Source organism: Neophocaena asiaeorientalis, unplaced genomic scaffold (genome assembly GCF_003031525.2).
Source record: "Neophocaena asiaeorientalis asiaeorientalis breed wild unplaced genomic scaffold, Neophocaena_asiaeorientalis_V1.1 scaffold594, whole genome shotgun sequence".
Lineage (NCBI taxonomy): Eukaryota > Metazoa > Chordata > Mammalia > Artiodactyla > Phocoenidae > Neophocaena > Neophocaena asiaeorientalis.
Window position 1 is genome coordinate 2,081,841 of NW_020175066.1, and position 21,741 is coordinate 2,103,581.

General features: G+C 37.6%; 1 protein-coding gene across 3 annotated transcripts in view; it reads right to left on the reverse strand.

Annotated features, from left to right (window-relative positions):
* DCLK2 (doublecortin like kinase 2) overlaps positions 1 to 21,741 on the reverse strand; it is a 150,569-nt gene that overhangs the window by 112,697 nt on the left and 16,131 nt on the right. For all 3 annotated transcript variants that reach the window (XR_003005789.1, XR_003005788.1, XM_024764053.1), the window contains exon 2: positions 20,104 to 20,438. Coding sequence is in view for 1 of the 3 variants with exons in the window: in XM_024764053.1 (XP_024619821.1) it covers positions 20,104 to 20,438 (335 nt within the window). In the remaining 2 variants the exon portion in view is untranslated. The remainder of the gene's footprint in view (positions 1 to 20,103; positions 20,439 to 21,741) is intronic.

Genomic DNA, 21,741 nt, shown 5'->3' on the forward strand with positions numbered 1-21,741 from the left:
CTCACCTCCTCGCATGAGCACACCAAAATCACAGCTAGCCGAAGCACAATCATTGATGAAGACTGGAGCCTACCAGAAAAGATCTTCTACAACAAACATAAAGGAGGAACCAAAACAAGATGGGTAGGAGAGGTGGGCTTGCAGTATAATCAACTCCCATAACCCCTGGGCGGGCAACCCACAAACTGGAGAATAATTATATTATGGAGGTTCTCCCACGGGAATGAGTTCTGAGCACCACATCAGGCCCCCCAGCCCAGTGATCTGGCACTGGGAAGAGAAGCCCCCAAAGCATTTGGCTCTGAAAGCCAGCAGGGCTTGATTACAGGAGCGCCAAAGGACTGGGGGAAATAGAGACTTCACTCTTAAAGGGTGCACAGAAAATCACACACACACCAGAACCAAGGGCAAAAGCAGTAATTTGACAGGAGCTTGGGCCAGACCTTCCTGCTAGAATTAGAGGGTCTCCTGGGGAGGCAGGGGACGGGGGGAGTTGGCTGTGGCTCACCTTGGGGACAGGGACACTGGTGGCGGACATATCAGGAAGCACTCACCTGCATGAGCTCTCCTGGAGGCTGCCATCTTAGCACCAAGACCTGGTCCTACCCAAGAGCCTGTAGGCTCCTGTGCAGGGACACCTCAGGCCAAGCAACAAACTGAGCGGGGACACAGCCCCACCCAGCAGCAGATAGGCCACCTAAAGATTTCCTGAGCCCACACATGCCTCTAAACACACCCCTAGACATGGCCCTGCCCACCAGGGGGCCAAGACCCAGCTCCACTCACCAGTGGGCAGGCACCAGTCCCTCCAACCAGGAAGCCTGCCCAAGTCTCTAGACCAGCCTCACCCACCAGGGGGCAGACACTGGAAGCAAGAAAATACAGTTCCACAGCCTGCAGATCAAGTCCACAAACACAGGCCAGACACTACCCTGGGACCAGCTGGCCCCTGGTCTTTGGGTGACAAGAGGGGAGTGCACTGCTGGGAGGCATAAAACATCTTATACAGAGGGCCACTTCTCCAAGGTCGAGAAGCATAACTAACCTACCACATACATAAAAATACAAGTAGCAATTCAGACACAATGAAGTAACAGAGGAATATGTTTCAGATGAAGGAACAAAATAAAACCACAGAAGAAGAGCTAAGTGACATGGAGATAGGCAATCTACCTGAGAAAAAGTTCAGAGTAATGATCATAAAGATGATCAGAGAACTTGGGAGGAGAATGAAAGCACAGAGCAAGAAATTAGAAGTTTTTAACAAAGAATTAGAAAATATAAAGAACAGCCAAAGAGAAATGAAGACTACAATAAGTGAAATGAAAAATACACTAGAAGGAATCAATAGTAGACTACATGAGGCAGAAGAACAGATCAGTGAGCTGGAAGACAGAGTAGTGGAAACCATTGCCGTCGAAGAGAAACAAGAATGAAAAGAAATGAGGACAGTTTAAGAGCCCTCTAGGATAATATCAAGCATGCTAATATTCACATTATAGGGGTCCCAGAAGGAGAAGAGATAGAGAAAGGGCCTGACAAAATATTTGAAGAGATAATAGCTGAAAACTTCCCTAACCTGGGAAGGGAAACAGTCATCCAAGTCCAGATTTGATGGAGAAATCAAAACCTTTACAAACAAGCAAAAGCTAAAAGAATTCAGCACCATCAAACCAACTTTACAACAAATGCTAAAGGAACTTCTCTAGGTGGAAAAGAAAAGGCCACGACTAGAAACAAGAAAATTACAAAATGGAAAAGCTCACTGGTAAAGGCAAACATACAACAAAGGTAGGAAATCATACACACACAAAGCTTGTAGGGAGGTTAAAAGACAAAAGTAGTAAATTCATCTGCAACCACAAGAAGCAGTTAAGGGATACACAAAACAATTAGATGTAAAATATAATATCAAAACCAGTAATCATGAGGGGAGGAGAGTACAAATGCAGGGTATCTAAAATGCATTTGAAATTAAGAGATAAGCAAATTAAAACAAGCACGTAGAACAAAAAATTTTTAAGTTTGTATGGAAACACAAAAGTCCATGAACAGCCAAATCCATCTTGAGAAAGAAGAACAGAGCTGGAGGAATCAGGCTCCTTGACTTCAGACTATACTACAAAGCTACAGTAATCAAAACAGTATGATACTGGTACAAAAACAGACACCTAGATCAACTGAACAGCATAGAAAGCCCAGAAATAAACCCATGCACTCATGGTCAATTAATCAACAACAAAGGAGGCAAGAATATACAATTGAGAAAAGACAATCTCTTCAATAAGTGGTGCTGGGAAAACTACACAGCTACATGTATAAAAATGAAATTACAACATTTTCTAATACCATATACAAAAATAAACTCAAAATGGATTAAAGACCTAAATTTAAGACCAAATACTATAAAATTCCTCGAGGAAAACATAGGCAGAACACTCTTTGACATAAATCGCCACAATATTTTTTTTGATCCACCTCCTAGAGTAATGGAAATAAAAATAAACAAATGAGACCTAATTAAGCTTTTGCACAACCAAGGAAACCATAAACAAAATTAAAAGACAACCTACAGAATGGGAGAAAATGTTTGCAAACAATGCAAATGACAAAGGCTTAATTTCCAAAATATACAAATAGCTCATACAGCTTAATATGGAAAAAAAAAAAAAAAAAGTCAATCAAAAAATGGGCAGAAGACCTAAACAGACATTTCTCAAAAGAAGACATGCAGATAGCCAACAGGCACATGAAAAGATTCTCAATATCCCTATTATTAGAGAAATGCAAATCAAAACTACGATGAGGTAATTCAGAATGGCCATCATTAAAAAGTCTACAAATAATAAATGCTGGAGAGCGTATGTAGAAAAAGGAACCCTGCTACACTGTTGGTGGGAATGTAAACTGGTGTAGCCACTATGGAAAATAGTATGGAGATTCCTTAAAAAACTAAAAATAGAGTTACCATATGATCTACCAATCCCATTCCTGGGCATAGAGCCAGAAAAGATGAAAACTCTAATTTGAAAAGATATATGCACCCCAACGTTTATTGCAACACTATTTACAATAGCCAAGACATAGAAGCAACCTAAATATCCACTGACAGATGAATGGAAAAAGAGGATGTTGTATATATATGCAATGGAATACTACTCAGCCATAAAAAAGAATGAAATGTGCAGCAACATGGATGGATCTACAGATCATATTAAGTAAGTCAGACAGAGAAAAACAAATATCATAAGATATTCCTTACATGTGGAAGTTAAAAACATGATACAAGTGAACTTATTTACAAAACAGAAATAGATTCACAGACATAGAAAAGAAATTTATGGTTACCAAAGGGGAAAGCAGGGGTAGAGGGAGATAAATTAGGAATTTGGGATTAACAGACACACAATACTACATATAAAATAAACAACAAGGTCCTACTGTGTACATATGGTGCAGGGAACTATTCAATATTTTGTAATAACCTATAATGGAAAAGAATCTGAAAAAGAATATATATATATATATATACACATACATATATATATGTATCTGAATAACTTTGCTGTGCACCTGAAACTAACACTACATGGTAAATGAACTATACTTCAATTTTTTAAAAAAGGGTTAAAAAATAAATTCCAAAAAAAATTATATTTGGGAAAAAAAAAAGATGCAACAAGCTGGTGACCAGTGCCTGGGGATGTCTCCCTACGATTCTTATAGCATTTCTACTTCTAGTACAAAGGTTTTTAACCAGGAATAGTGACTACAGGACCCAGTCCCTCTGGTAACCTAAGATGGTCGTAGGCTCAGATAAGAGACTCAGATAAACATTAAAAGGGGACCTCAGCTGTTTTCTCACAGGACAATCTCATGGGTTCTTACACATATTATGCAAAGTTTGCTCCAGTCACAAAGTAGCTCTTTTTCATGTTTTTAGGCTAAGAGCAAAATAAGGATATCTGCTACATAAACTAGGTTTAAATTTTACTTAGGTAAAAACAATAGTTTGTTTTCTTCACACAAAGAACATCTACTTCAAAAAAAAAACTCCCATAGAAGCAATTGGTGGTATGGAATTCAACAAAAACTTTATTTCTACCTCATTAGGCTAACATAAAACGAAGTGGGTATTTTTAAAAATAAAATAGTTTAATTTACTCCTGGATGAAAATGTACTTGGCTTTCTTCTACCTCAAACATAATAACAAGCTGCCATGCCCCCAAAATAAAATGATCAACTTACTGCAGAAGCCATACTTTGGGTCTGTGATATTTCTGCTTGTTCAACCTTTAGTGGTCCCTTAGGAAACCAGGACTTTGAAGGGTTTCTGTGGTAGAGCCTGTAGCCAGCTCTGCAGCTTGGCAATTGTATAAAGGACACTGGGCCAGCTCTTTTCAAATCTACTCAGTCTGGATTCTCTGCTTCACATCGCTTGCTGCCGTCCCACTTCTGCCATGCTACTTTGGACCAAACCCTGAGTGCTGAGAGGGTCTCCTGATGGGCTGTGCAGTCCTCCTCCTTCTATTCCAAAATCAGTCCAGTGGCAGACTGACCTAGAGCAGAGTTTTATTACATCATTGTTTCATCAAAAGCTGACAGTCCCTCTCTGCACTGCCCTTTCTTTGAACTAAAGTCCACTCCTCCCTCCAATTTCTCCAAACTCATTTCCTACTATGACCGGACATTATTCTCATTCCCCTCAGTACTGCCATTGTTTTTCACACGTGCTTTTCCCTTACTGCTGCTGTGTGTGTGTGTGTGTGTGTGTGTGTGTTTAACAGGGTGTGTGGTAGGTGGGAACAGTCTTTCTAAATCACCCTCCCCAACTGTAATCCAATTCACGTTCTACTTCTCCAGGAGCTCTTCCCAGCTCCTCCAGTTCACATTTCTGTTCTTTAGCTGCACAGCAATATCTATTAGGCCTTTTTTTCTTTTTGTTTTTGGGCCCCACCATGAGCATGTGGGATCCTAGTTCCCCAACCAGGGATTGAACCCATGACCCATGCCCCCTGCGGTGGAAGCGTGGAGTCCTAACCACTGGACTGCCAGGGAAGTCCCTAATTATGTCATGTGTGTGTGTGTCTTTTTTTTTTTTTGCAGTACGTGGGTCTCTCACTGTTGTGGCCTCTCCCGTTGCGGAGCACAGGCTCCAGATGCGCAGGCTCAGCGGCCACGGCTCACGGGCCCAGCTGCTCCGTGGCATGTGGGATCCTCCCGGACCGGGGCACAAACCCGTGTCCCCTGCATCGGCAGGCGGACTCTCAACCACTGCGCCACCAGGGAAGCCCATGTCATGTGTTTTATATTTCCTCACCAAATAGTGTAGAAGCACCTCAAGAACACAGACCTCACCTCATCTGAATGAGCTGAGCATTCAGAAGCTCGCCCTGAATACATATTCAGTCCATCTGAGCCTCAGTATTGCAGATTCATTAAGTCGACTGGTAGACTGGATGTTTGCTAAACGAGGAAATTTTACACAGATTTTAAAATGTATATAAAATTTATAGATATCTATATATCTGTCTATATATTTGTGGGAAAAAAAAAAAAACCTTCCAGGCAAAAAGTCCGTTGACTTAATCCTGCTCTCTCATTTCTCCACATCGTTGCCTAAATTGTTCTAAACATCCTTTGAGTAGGCCATTAACCAGGAATCACCGTACAGTATAAACGATACAAAATTGCATGTCATCAAACTAGCCTAAATAGATCAGCATGAAAACTGCAAGTACAGCTGCATGAAAAAGCCAAATCATTTAATGGAGATTAGGCTCTTCTTCAAAGCAATTTCTACTTCCATAAGTAAAGGAGAAAATTTTGATTTTAGGAAGAAACACTTCTGATTTTTAAAATAAAGCAGTGATAGTTCTTCAGTAACTGACTTTTATCAATATACTTCTGAGGACACAGCTTATTAGCCAAAGCATAAGAGTGTTTACACTTTTTAAAGCTATAAAAAGTTCTGAAGTATTCCAATAGATATATCATGACCTTGCTCATGAAGAATGAACCATGTACTTTTATGCCATGCTAATAATTTTAAGGAAAAGTACCTTTTCTTTTGCTACCAAGAAGCACTTTTGTATTCAAGTTTCCTAGTTGTCATAGTGACTATCTTTTAAGTCATTCATAAATGTGTTATTGGGGACAGAATATTGCAGTACTTTCCATACTGCAGTAACAGGTTCTCCAAAATATAAATTTGCCTCAGAGTCACAGATTTTACTTCCAATTAAAAATTAAATTAAATTAATTCCAATTAAAAATCCCAATATCCATCCTGCCACAAACATCTCTGACAATATAAAAAGCATAAGGAAGGGCTTCCCTGGTGGCGCAGTGGTTGAGAATCCGTTTGCCAATGCAGTGGACTCGGGTTCGAGCCCTGGTCCGGGAAGATCCCACATACCGTGGAGCAACTAAGCCCATGTGCCACAGCTACTGAGCCTGTGCTCCAGAGCCCACGAGCCACAACTACTGAGCTCACGTGCCACAACTACTGAAGCCCATGTGCCTAGAGCCCATGCTCCACAACAAGAGAAGCCACTGCAATGAGAAGCCCGTGCACCACAACGAAGAGTAGCCCCCACTCACCATACCTAGAGAAGGCCCGCGTGCAGCAACGAAGGCCCAATGCAGCCAAAAATAAATAAATAAATATTTTTTTAAAAGCACAAGGAAAATTAATGCTCTTTTTAAAACACTAATATTGAAAATAAAATACTACTTCTTTCCAGTCACTATGAGGACTTTGTATAATCCCCAACCAAATGACACTTTCTGTCCGTTGACTTAAGAGACTCCATAATTCTGACCCATTCTCTTTCTCATTTCCTGCTAAAATCAAATCTTTATCCTCCGAAACTATGTAAATTTCTTTAGGAATGTCTGCTTCCTATATGGAATAGAGTTTAAGACCCAACTCCCATAAGCATTTAGGAAACTATAAAACATATCACAACTCTGAAATAATATTATCTGAGACAGCTTCTGGGACATTCAATCCTTTAGGACTGATCATCTTTGTGAACTCATTTTACACTCTCCAGAGTAAACGTTCTAAAATGCAAGCCTGATCCTCTTACCATTCTTCAATGGCAACCCACAGCCTAATGGATGAGGTTCACATCCCTGGAAATGCAGTGTATCCTGTGCATAACCTTCCCTTGCCTAACTTTTTAAATTAATTAATTAATCTATTTTTGGCTGTGTTGGGTCTTCGTTGCTGCGCGCAGGCTTTCTCTAGTTGCGGTGAGCGGGGGCTACTATTTGTTGCGGTGCGCGGGCTTCAGTACTTGCAGCGCGTGGGCTCAGCAGCTATGGCGCACAAGCTTAGTTGCTCCGTGGCATGTGGTATCTTCCCAGACCAGGGATCGAACCCGTGTCCCCTGCACTGGCAGGTAGATCCTTAATCACTGTGCCACCAGGGAAGTCCCTTGCCTAACTTTTTAATTTCAAAACCTACACTCAACCATACATATCTACTTACATCCCTTACACTGGCCATTCCAAAACCACTTGCATTTGCCTCAATACGCCATCTCTTTCCTCTTTACATCCATTAAATTAAGCCATGGTTTCTCAGTCTCAGCACTATTGATGTTCTGGACCAGATAATTCTTTGTTGTGAAGGCCTGTCCCGTGTACTGTGAGACACACAGCAGCATCCCTGGCCTGTACACATTACATGCCAGAAGCACACTCTCCCCCACCCCTCTCCAGTTAAAACATCCAAAAATGTCTGCAGAAATTTCCAAATGTCCCCTCTGGGGCAAAATTACTCCCAGCCAAGAACCACTGAATCAGAAAGTCACTGAATCCCCTAGATGCCCTGCATACTCACAAGTCCCTTAAGAGCCAAGTTCATTGCACATAGGCTGCAGGGTCATACGACTCAAACCACAGCAGTTCTGTTCACAACAAATCGTGAGCATTTCCTTAAAAGCAGCCATCTCTAGGTCAAGAGCAGGGAGGCTAATGGTCTACGATGATGTTCTTACACTGGATAATAACAAAACAACTCAATCAGACTTACGCTAGGCCCCCAGTTTCTAGGGGTTTAATGGCAAACATACTAAGACAGACAAAGACAGAGTTGCAGAGAAACTAGTAGGCATGTGCAATGAATAGAAATTACGTGTCTTAGACACACATGGAGAGAAGACACCCGAGAACAGTGGGTCTGGAGCTGCCTCTGGGATACAGAATTACTGTCATACTTTTCTTCACCGCAAGGTCTAATTATGAACCTGACAAGGTTCTCTATGGTCCTTACTCTCCATGTATGCTTAAATATCTCCAAAAGGCATAGGATCCAACTTGGAAAAACCTAGGACAACTTGACCCACAAAATAAATGATAATAAGGAATTATGATCCATAGAACAAAATTAATGAACTGTTCACCATTTGAGGGTGAATATAAGTTTTGGGAAAAGTCTAGCAAGACATTCTGAGCCAAGTCTAAAGACTAAAGAAAATAATCATGCTACATAATAGATTTTGGAAAACAATCAGGAATAATTAGAGAGTGGTGAGATAAATATTCCTTTGGTTCTTGAAAACTAGCTCTGAAAGTAAATCAAAGATGTCTGGAGCAAAGGCAACCTTGTAGGGTAAGTGCACTGTCACGTCAACATGTCTAACTGAAACCAAAGGGCCGAAGTTCTGTAAACATGATCTGTAACATTCCTTGCATAGAGACATCACCATATACCATCTCAGGATGCTCCCGAGACTTAAACGACAACACGTGTAAACAGTCTGCCACAAGAGCTGGCATTAAATGTTGGTGTCTTTTCTTTCCCATTACTAAAAACCTTTAATGATACCCCTCATTGCAAAAGTATGAGCCTTGCCTCACTCAATATTAAAATGCCATTGTGCGTCATAGGAAATAAATATATTTAAATCAAACTTCAGTTTGTATTTTCTGACTCCAATGCATATAATCAGCTCCTTAGGGCACAAATCACACTGACCTCAACTCCCTTAACTCCCAGAAATTCAAGAAGTGATTAAGACATTGATTGACTAGTGCTGCCTAGGCAGGAATGCTCTGGAAGCAAAAATCACTTTTAAAACTTCTAGAAAAGTTAAACCTTTTATCTACATGTAAAAGTCTGGACTACTGTATTAAGTGAAAAGACATTTAAAATGTGCATTAAGCTACCTAACTGGGCTTTTACAAGTTTCCATTTACACAACTTTTGCATTTTATAAAAAGAAAGACCGTCTTTTTAATTTGCATTTTCACAATGGCATGTGTAGCCATAATATTTTACCACTAAAAACACAAAGCATAAATGATACCAAAGACTAGGTGTTTAATAGACTTAATCCTTCAGAAACAGAGCCATGTTAACTAATGTCAGTTTTAATAAGTACCAATACACAGATATTTAAATATCTTCCACAACTCATACTTAAAATGGCATTTAATGACTTATCATGTGGGCAAACAAAGAGCAATATTTAAAAATATAATCAAATGTCTTTACGCTCACATTTAGAGAAGTTTACCATAAACCATTATAAAACAAAAAAAGAAAATTTAAAATAAAACTTTACTGTTTCAAGTCTTAAACAAGCTCGAAATGCATAAAGAAAACCAGACTGCTCCTTCTGGGTAAGTGTTGCTTCATTTCTAACACTCCTCAGGCCCAGAGAATTAAACTTCTGTGGAGGCGAACCTCTAATGACTACAAGCTTTCCAACACTTTGCTGGGAGTCTGGCAGCTCACCCGAGTACAATTAAAATGTTCTAAAAATACACACACACAGAATATTCATGAAAGCTAGTCTTACTAGCTTTGAAATGCGGTGCTCTTCCTTACTTAAGAAAAATGCAAGAGGTTAATTTTTAAATCTAGAAGACTGCACAGGGTTACTGAAAACGCATATACAGACTCTAGCACGATTTTTCTCCATGAAGCCATTTTTAGTTTAGATTCAATTAATTCCTCTTCTATGAGACAGCACCCTAAGAACGTGGATGACCACGGTCAAGCTTAACTTTTGCTCTCTAGAAACATCAATGACTTTAAGGCTGAAAATAAAACACTTCCCCCTACTAAAGGGAAGAGAGTAAAACAGGCCAAAGAAGCGTTTCTTAAACTGCAAACAAGCTGATCATACACAAAATTTTGAGTCAGGCTTTACTTGGAAGAGAAGAGCCACAGATTTCATCAGGTTCTCAAAAGCTATTATGAGCCCCGAAAGATTTCTCACCTATTAAATTAGCAAGCTGGACTAAACAATTTCCTATCTCAATTATACATTCTAAAACACCATGCTGACTTTGCACCTGTCCTTGTTTTTACCGTAAGGCATGATGAATAATGACCCTTTCATAAAATCTAGTAAAACTTGTAAAGTAATACTATATATTGCACATATTGGTAGAAATTGTGATCAGCAGACACTCATGATAGCATACAAAAACAACAAAACAAATCCAAAAGTTAGCTATGACTAAAAGCAATGAAGTTTACAAAGTGACTACTGCAAGTAATATCCTTGACTCAATTCTGAGTCAAAATACCACAAAGCAAAAAGTTACCTGACTTCACTAAATACCAGAAATATACTTGGGGGATTTTTGGCATCTAGGCAAAGGTTATTTAAAAAAAAAAAAAAAAACTGAATGAAATGATGGGTCCTTCAGTTCAAGATTAAGGTGATGTAGTACCATAATGGGGGCTATTTGCTTAAAAAAAAAAAAAAGGTTTCTCCCTACTAAGCTTAATATTTTCAAGACTAGTTGGTCGTCACTTGCCTTGAATATAAAACTGATACACAGGTCAACTGGCTTTTCTCCTTATACTACTCTCTAGAACAGAAAGTAGCAAAGGTGGTAAGAGGAATGCACGTAGGCTTCAATTTACACAACAGGAATTGTGCAGAATGTACATTTTTCCATGCAAAAAATCAAATTATGACCATTTTATACCCGGCTGTCATGTCTAATCCACTCCCAAGCCTCTCCTAGCCTCAGAAATACTGGGGCACATGCATTGCCATCTAGGACAACTTTGTGTCTACAGCTTTGATTGTATCTCTGAAACCCCAAAATCCGTAAGAGTCTCTTCTAGTAATCTGCCTCTAGGAATCCATCCTAAAGAAAGGAACTGATCCAACGATGTTAAAATCTACATGTAGCAAGATGATCAGAGGATAAAAGTATGAAAAGCTGGAAACAAGCCAAATGTCCACCAATACGTTAGAGAAATTACAGTCTATCTAGCCAATTGACCATTATTCACTCATTTAAGTATGAAATGTGCAGATTATATAACACGGAAGAGTATGATTAACAAGTGAAAAAAGCAGGATACACGATTACACATAAAAACCACGTTACGTAAAAACTATGTGGGGCTTCCCTGGTGGCGCAGTGGTTCAGAGTCCGCCTGCTGATGCAGGGGACACGGGTTCGTGCCCCAGTCCAGGAGGATCCCACATGCCGCGGAGCAGCTAGGCCCGTGAGCCATGGCCGCTAGGCCTGCGCGTCCAGAGCCTGTGCTCCGCAACTGGAGAGGCCACAACAGTGAGAGGCCCGCGTACCGTAAAAAAAAAAAAAAAAAAAAAGTGTATATATGTATTTAAATTGCATTAACAAAACTTATTAGATGGTTCCTTTTAAGAAGTAGAGTGAGGTTGGGGAAGCAGGGCAGATGTGAAAAAAACTTTCATTCTTTGCATTTCCCTGAATTTTTTGCATTTTTCCAATAGAAATATACTGATTTTACCTGGGTAGTTTTCTCTTAAAAGAGAGACAAAAACGTGTATATGAAAATATTGATAGGAATACTCAATTATGAAAACAAAGGGCTAAAATGGAAGGATTGTGCATTTAGTTTTTCCTATATTTTCTAAACTTTCTGCAATGTCATATACTTTATTTTTTTTTAATCTATAAAATAACCCTGAGTCATCTTTTTGTCAAGCATATAATCACTCCTTAACCTATTATTTCATTTTTCAGATCCCACTCCAAGTATAATTTTACCACACGACCTATTATTACACAGATTTTAGAGAAACCCCAGGTAAAATTGCATCACTCTAAAACTTAAGAAAGATTTTTTTTGACATAACCTGTTTTTCTTATTAGTTATTTGTCCTGTCCCTCATTATCACTGAAGCCTTTCCCAAAGCCTGACCACAGGTGGCTTATACCGTAGCTGTGGAAAGTGGGGGATCTAGGATCACACTCTCTGGATATGAACCCCAGCTCTGCCACCAGCTGCATGATTCTTGATTTCTCTTTACTTCAACTTGCCCACTGCTAAGTGGAAAATGCACTACCTAACTCTCAAGGCTGCTATGAAGATTAGTGAAGAAGACTAAAGTAAAACACAACATAATGCCTGACACAGTAAGCGATTAGCTATTATCTATTAGCTAATTAAGCTATTATTCTAAGCACTGCACAATACATATGTGACAAAATATATATTTTAATTATTATAATCAGTGGAAAATTCATTTATAACAAAATGAAACTAATTCAATACAATCTTTATGTTCTATGCATTACTCCAACTTAGACATCAAAAGAATAAGGAAACAAAATAGTTCGCGATAACGTCATTTTTATCTCACCTATACTTTACCTTGCATAATTCACTGAGAGCTAAAATTGTTTTTCTTAAGCATCTCTCCTCCTAATTTTCAACTGCCATCATTACTAACAGGATTTGGTGTTTTCCTTCAGTTTCCCATTAAAAAGGAGAAGGTATTATTTAAGGTCAGGGGAAATTGCCTACACCATGGATATCAAAATGGCAAAACACAAACTTTACTTGCAGAGGGATATCTAAATGCTTTCTTCCCACTTTTCAGATCACTCTTTGAAAAAAAGGGTTCGTTAAATAAAAAACAAAGATTAAGCTTCTCCCCCCTCCCCCTTTTTAAGGGCAGAGATATATCTGCTTAGATGAGGAATCGAAGAACAAATGAAAATACCTTTCTATACCTGGACTCCAGCTGTACTGAAAAAATCCCACTAGTTACTCACAGTCTGTTAATTCCTGATTGGGATAAACCTTCCATTACTTGAGATAGATCAGCTACCCACACTTCAGAGGCGTGAATTTATCTAAGAGGACAAAACACTGTTGTCTGGATTTTTATTATCTACAAAAGGATGTGCATGCACTGGCAGCAGAGTGAGAATTAACACCGAACTGTTCTCATCTACATCAAGGAAAAATTCAACCATATGATTTTTCTGCAGCAATTTGAGAAGAGATTGTTTTAAGTAAGTACGGTTGGGTCATTACAAAGAAATGAATCTTCACTAGAAAATGTGATGCTGGAAAAATAAAAGATACAAAATAAGTATTATTAATAGTATAGTACCCGTGAAAAAAACTTTAAAAAAAAGTGAGGATGGGAACCTTCATAAACTCTAATACGGCTGATAAGATGAATGCACTCCAAGGGGTTGCCATGTTCCCCAAGAAGGACCCACAGCACGTGGGCATCCCGAGGCTGGCAGCGGTCCCAAAGTCTGGAAGTATTTTACCCCCAAAGCATCAACTGCTAGCAATTTTTGAGTCTGTTTTGTCTCTGCCCATGACAAGAATCAACTTGTTCCAAAATTCCACTAAGTATGTTTCTTTTATGTTAAAACTCTGTTGTTTCTGGGAAAGCTAAAAGCTAGAATTTTTTACACATGTGGACTAAAGCTATAGTTGGACCTTTCAGTTCCTTAACAGAATAAATATATATATATATATACTTTTAAAGAACTACCACCCTGCTGCAGTTTATTCTGAGAAAGTCACTCTGTTTTTCAAAAAATTAAAAAAGTAAATCTTGTTTTTCTATACAATTTAACTTAAAAGTTCAAGAACATTTTGTTTTTAAGAAGAAAAACAAGAGTCAAGCACTTAATCTAAATTAATTGCGAGTTCAAAGAAAACTACTTAAGGGAATAGTGATGACTTCTATTTACGAATGCTTTTTTCTAGTCATCCCATCTATAAATACCTAGGTTGTATATTTTTTAAAAATTGATAATCACGCTATCACTGTTAAGTATTAAATACTTAAAACTTCACGAGACTAAATCCTGATTTCTTAGGCTTCTCTTTAAATACAGGTGAAATGATTTGGGACATCTTTATTTAATCCCCTGTGAAGCTATACTACCCAACTGTACATCAGCCTCACACAACGAAGACAAATAGTTCGAGATCCTGGACAAGAAAGAGTACAAACCATGACATTCTAACACACCTGCCTCAATTACATAAAAAGTGGACAGAAAGTGAGAACGTCTCTAAGGTCTGAGATAAACAGAACTTATATCATGTGGCCTAATTGATAACAAAGTTACTATTTTAGTAAGCATCATTTCCCTTTGAATCATTTCACTTACTTTACACCAAGATTTCTGAATCTCAGCATTACTGACATTTTTGGACCCAGAGAATTATGCTGTGGCTGTCCTGTGCACTGCAGGATGGTTAGCAGTTTCCCTGGCCTCTACCCACTAGATGCCAGTAGAATCCCCACCTCCAGTCAAGACAATCAAAGAATGACTCCAGACATTACCGAGTGTTCCCTAGGGGTAAAAGTGTGCCCAGCTGAGAACCATGTCTTGACACTAAAGAAAACCCAAGAGTTAACATGGATAAAATCCTAAAATGTGATTTTATTTGAAGTGATTTCATAGAGACATAAAATACATCAATTAGTTGTACTAACCAAGTCAGACCTTGTAAATGGAGACAATACTACTAGGAAGATGTGATCATCCATTTTGAGGGACGCAAAGATTTCAGGGACATCGTTTTCACAACATGAATGCTAACTGGCACGTGACACCCCATTGCTTCTTCAATCAAGAAAGTTTTCAAGCCCATAAAGGATAAGCAGGGGGCTTCCCTGACGGCGCAGTGGTTGAGAGTCCACCTGCCGATGCAGGGGACGCGGGTTCATGCCCCGGTCCGGGAAAATCCCACATGCCGCGGAGCGGCTGGGCCCGTGAGCCATGGCCGCTGAGCCTGCGCGTCCGGAGCCTGTGCTCCGCAACGGGAGAGGCCGCAACAGTGAGAAAAGATAAGCAGGGCCCCTTGAAACTCTAGCACAAGTATCAGAATGGGCTCATTGACTGTTCATGATGAATTGCCTATAAATTGTTCAATCTCTATCCTGTGTCAAAGATCAGACTAATTAAAATGAAAACAACAAATCTGAGTAGGAAGTAACCAGAAAAAAGAACATTAAAGTCAAGGCAGACAGTCTAAAATTTTGTACGGGGACAACTCATGAACACATCTTAGCTCCTTTCTCTTCACCTAAGCAAAGCTGTTCTTGAGAATTTTCAGAAAGCAGATAATTTTTTAAAAATCATTTTATGGAAAAAATTCAAGATGAACACTGTCCATTTAAAGGTTTGCATTAATCTTAAGAACAAGAAAAATCTCTTAGGCTATTTCTAAAGCAAGATTTCATCTCTCTTTAAACTTACAACATAAACCAACCAAAAGACAGACTTGAAGTTTAAATATAAGTCCACTTATAGTACAAATGTTGAATCAGTGCCTAGAAAACTACAGCTTTTAAGGATACCTGGCAATCTGAAAATATAACATCCAAAGCTGTGTCTATCAAAATGAAATCTCTAATTTTTCCAAATAAACATTTTATTTCTAAGTTTAAAAATATCTCTTTTCTTTGCATGTGGGAAATAATATTTTAATTTTTATAAGACATAAAAAGTGACAAAAGCGATACCAACATTTTATAACCACATGCCAAAATTTCAACGATTAACTCAATGTTTTGATTTCTTCAGTCTAATTGAAATCAGTCTTGTTTTCTTTCTCAGTGCTTGAGTTTCTGCTTCTGAGCAGACATGAGAAAGAAGCAGTGGAAATCAGAACAGCAAATTCTGGATTTCTGACGGCAACTATAATCTTTTTTCCTTCTGAATTCATTAAAAACATTTTCTTCCTCACTCTTCTTTCTTAACATAGATTGAAAACATACTACAGAGTTTTTTTCTTGCTTAACATTTTCCCATGTTTTTAAATATTCCCCCAACACAATTTTCAATGCCCACTACATATAAATTCTATGGTCAAATCATTTAACTGTTTTTTACTTTAGAGATGTTAAATTGTTTCCAATCTTTTGCTCTTAGTGCTGGGATGAAAATTTTTGTGCATAATTGTGTTTGCATCTTCGATTATTTAGGATAAATTCCTAGAAGTTAATTTACTAGTTCAAATAGTAAAAATATTTTTGAGTTGTACATAATAAATTGCTTTCGATAAAGATTGTGAAATTTGCACTTCCATCACTGAGAATGCCAATTCACTGCACATTGAAAAATAACAGACATTTTCTGTTTTAAAAAAAAACCTGTCAATTTTAAATATGAATATCTCATTGCCTTAATTCACATTTTTATTAGCGAGACTGAACTTTTTTTATGCTTGCGATTTATAATCCTATCTTCTCAAATTGTCTGTTTGGCCCTTTATCCACTTTTCCATTGTAGTGGGGTTTTTTTTCATATTAAACTAGTATGACTCTACATAAATGCATATAACCCTTGCTTGACATCTAGACATTTTCTTTGTCTTTTAAAAAAATTTTTTTTTCTTTTTTGAATTTTATTTTATTTTTATACAGTAGGTTCTTATTAGTTATCTATTTTACACCTATTAGTGCATATAGATCAATCCCAATCTCCCAATTCATGCCACCACCACCCCTGCCCCCGCTTTCCCCCCTTGGTGTCCATACGTTTGTTCTCTACATCTGTGTCTCTATTTCTGCCTTGCAAACCAGTTCATCTGTACCATTTTTCTGGATTCCACATATATGCGTTAATACATGATATTTGTTTCTCTCTTTCTTACCTACTTCACTCTGTATGACAGTCTCTAAGTCCATCCATGTCTCTACAAATGACCCAATTTTGCTCCTTTTTATGGCTGAGTAATATTCCATTGTATATATGTACCACATCTTCTTTATCCATTCATCTGTCGATGGACATTTAGGTTGCTTCCATGACCTGGCTATTGTAAATAGTGCTGTAATGAACACTGGGGTGTATGGACATCTAGAAATGTTTAATTTTTATGTTCAACCAATCAACTTTTCCCTCTGATTTTTCCACTTCTTTACTACTTAGAAAATCCTTTCCCATTTCAACATAACTACTGACATATTTTCCTTTCATTCTTGTGTCTCATTTTGACACCTATATTTTTAAAACACCTGGAATTTCTTTTTGGTATGGTTATGAGGATACTGATTTAATATTTGGTAGCATGAGAGCCCATTAATCATTATTTCCAAAATTTTCCTGCTTATTTTTCCAGATTAACTTTTAAAATCACTTTGTCAGGTATCACTCCCCGCACTCCAAAACAATCTCATTTACATTCTTATGGAAACTGCGATTAAACTATAAATAAAAATTAGGAAGAATGTATAGAAGAATGTTGAGTACTAGGTGCTATCAGGCGTCCTTATCTTGTACCTGACTGTCATAGAAATGCTTCCTGTAACTCATTTGTTTACCAATACATGGACTTTTTGTTTCAGATAGGAATTTTTCTTTTTTTATTGTATTAGAGAATTCACCTCCCATTTTTATTACTAAATCTTTAACTGAATATAGATTTTGTATTTTGTCAAACGCCTTTGCGACATTTTGGGGGGACTGTGTATACTATCATGCTTTTTCCTCTAGATCTCATGTATAAACAGGTTTCTTAATAGTAAGCCATCCTTTAATTTCTGTCATAAGTCTACTCATAACAGCATTATTCTTTAATATGTTGGTGATTTGGATTGCTTGTGCTTTAGTTAACAATTTTACATATGAATATTTCTAGTCTGGAGCCTTTTAAAAGATAATTTTTTTGAATACCTATTAAAATTTCAGTGATTTCTATTTTAATTAGCTGTTCAACTTCTTTATTTTACTTACATTTTCCCTGAACATTTATTTGTAGATTTCCAAATCTGTTTCAGTTTTTAAATCTTTATTGAATTTCCTATTTATATGCCATTTATGTATTCTAATTTGCTTCAGCTTTGATTTTCCTTTCATTAGGTATCTTAAATATTTGTCTTCCCCATTTCTTGTCTTCACTGTGTCCACCAAAAATCAGCTATTTGATTTACCAAATCTCCTTTCTGTCTTGTGGTCTAATTTTTTTTTCACTTATTTGCAGGGTGAATCTTAAGGTGTTTCGTGTTGTGATGTGCTATTAACTCCATTTGTAAAGTGTCTATTTCCATTCACACTGTGAACCTATCTTGGGGCAGGCTGCTATGAAACGTTATGCCTTCTAACTCTTAATTTAATTAATTAGAAAAGCCATTGTAAACTCACTATAATCTACTGGAATTTTCAGAACGTATTTTTTAAAATGTTGTTTATGTTTATGAAAACAACCCAGTAACTAGATCTGATCTTAGAAAATTAGAAATTAATTGTGTTTTTCCAGAAGACACCATTCCAGTGTTTTATATTATTCATTCTCAGCACTACACAAGCCAAACACTTCAAAATAAATTATGTTAGAGGGAAGAAACAAAATGGAATGAAGAAACAAATTGAATGCTGGAAACTATAGTTTAATACAATGTAAATCTAAACAACTTAACTTTATTGAAATTAGGAAAAAATACGTTTTAGAAGCCTCATGTTTCTTTTTAGGAATGATAATCTGATTGTTATGAAACTCAATACTTGTATAACTGCTATTCATGCATTCCTGCAATTTGCTCAATTTTTTTTAGCCTATTAGATTCCCTGGTATATTGTTACCATAATTTGGCTTGCATCTTCCTGTGTAATTTGTGTACATTTTTCAGAAATGCTGCTTAATTACCTCTATTGTTTCCTATGAAACTCAAATGGACATTCCTATAAAAGAACATTCTTTGAAATGCATTTTCTATATTATACATAAGTAGGGAGGAAAGGCTTTTCTGAAAGCATTAAATATCTTTTATTTTTACTTCTGTGATTTACCGAAACCCATAGACTCTACTGGTCAACAGATGTTCTTATTCTTAACTAGAGAATATCCCACTTAATGTAGGAAGCCTCTTCAACACACACTCTTTCCTCAGAAGTTTACATTTCCCTTCTGGTGCAACCACTGTGGAAAACAATATGGAGGTTCCTCAGAAAACTAAAAACAGAATTACCGTATGATCCAGCAATCCCACTCCCGGGCATATACCCGGACAAAACTGTAATTCAAAAAGATACATGCACCGCTATGTTCATAGCAGCACTATTCATAATAGCCAAGTCATGGAAACAACCTAAATGTCCACTGACAGATGAATGGATAAAGACGACGTGGTATATATATACAATGGAATACTACTCAGCCATAAAAAAGAACGAAATAATGCCATTTGCAGCAACATGGATGCAACTAGAGATTATCATACTAAGTGAAGTCAGAGAGAGAAAGACGAATATCATATGATATCACTTATATGTGAAATCTAAAATATGACACAATGAACCTATCTCTGAAACAGAAACAGAATCATGGACATAGAGAACAGACTGTGGCTGCCAAGGGGGAGAAGGCTGGGGGAGGGATGGAGTGGGAGTATGGGGTTAGCAGATGTAAGCTTTTATATATAGAATGGATAAACAACAAGGTCCTACTGTATAGCACAGAGAACTATATTCAATATCCTATGATAAACCATAATGGAAAAGAATATTTTAAAAAGTATATACATGTATAACTGAATCACTCTGTTGCACGGCAGTAATTAACACAACATTGTAAAGCAACTATACTTCAATTAAAAAAAAAGAAGAAGAAGTTTACATTTCCCTTCCAATAGCCATAAGAAGTGTACGATAGATTTCTCTACATTCACTTTTGAGATATTTGGGTAAAGAGGCAGGTAAGCCACTTACATTTTTCATGATAAAGGCCAACACACACAGGCCTCTCACAAGTAGGACTGCTAGAATAACTTCTAGGGAACTATGAAATTCATATTAACTATGTAACCACCATGGTACGGGGAGAGTTTAAAAGTAAGACAGAGAGTGTGGGGCTGGAAACATCCTACCTGCTTCCCGTCCAGCGTGCAGAGCCTCTTCACCACTCCTGAGTCCAGTTTAATGGCTTCGGTGATATCTGTTAAGACCTGTTCGAAGGAATGAGCCGTCTTCTTATTCAGAAGGATCCGCACTGCTTTTCTAGGCTTCACTCCACTTCGAATCACAGTCACTAATTTGGGTTTGATGAAATCTTTACTTTCCTTCACCTCACTCTTCACTGAGGAGGGGGCAGCCACGGCTCGGGTGGTCCCACCCTTGATGTTCACAGACCAGTTTGGATTAATGTTTTTGGTGTAATCAACTTTACGAAACGGTTCATTCGACGCACACACGTAACTCTCACCTAAAAAGCAAAAATCAGTTTTATCAACGTGGTTATCCCCACCACAGGAGCGTTTTGTATGAAGCAAAAATGCTAGAAACCCATTAAGTGAATCCTTAACAGGTTTGGCATTCTACCCACACCCCTTTCTTTTCAATAGCATCTAAGTTGGTTTTGAGAGAATAGCATACATTAGAGTGAAATGCACTGGACGAAGAAACTAGAGATCTGGGTTTTATTCTGGTCAAATGTCACCCTGGATAGCGCAGCGTAAGGGATCTTAGTTTCCCAACCAGGGATAGAACCCGCGCCCTCGACAGTGCAAGCCCAGTGTCCTCACCACTGGACCACCAGGGAAGTCCCTGCACTTTCCTTCCCAACATCAGTATCCGTAAAGGGAAGTTGTTGAATCAGGTGAATTCTAAGGTACTCTCTACTTCCAAAAGTCCATTAACTAATTTAATTTTTAATGTCTCATTCTGGAAGAAATAACTATATCACAAAATAATACATTCTCATAAAGAAATAAAACTTTCTTCCTCTTCTTTCCGATTATAGATTTCAGCCCTAATCAAAGAAAAGTTACCACAAAATTCACATAGCTGACTAAATTCACATATTCAGGTATATGATCATTTACTCAATTAATGAAGCACTGCAAAAAATGAAGGAAGAGTTTTGACAGCTCAAAGAAACATACCGAAAGCATTTTTTTCCTTAATGGAAGAATATGAATTTAAAATAGTTTAAATAGACAACCTTTTCAGCGTCTACTTAAATGAGGAAGGATATTTAGTAGTTAAAATGATGTATTCATTATTCATGTAGGCTTCTGCTTAATTTTTACTAAGTAAAACATAAAAACTATAGTATTTGTCAACTGGTTAACTGATTCAATGTTCATTAATTTTAAGTTCCAAAACTTTATGTTGAAAAATCACACTTTTTCTCTCAGGAAACTCAGAAGTCACCCACTTCTTTTTAGTCTCAACTTTCTGGCATGCAAGATAAAAGGATTACACTCTAAAATTTTCTCCAAGGTATCTTCTAACTCAAAAAGAATTTATTGTTTTTTCACACATGCAGTTTAATGGCCTCATTTTTAATATACAGATTTGCCTACAGGGAGAGAATATGCAGACAAAAGCATTTAAGATTTTGGTTCCTTAGGCAGTTATAGCTCTTGCTGTTAAACAATAAATTCTTATTCTTTGTTAGACACTAGGCACCTACAAGATTGATTAGAAGCAATCAGTCTTCCCCCAACCAGAGTCATGCTACAGAGTCATGCTACTGTAGGGATTCTTGTTTAAGATTTGTTACC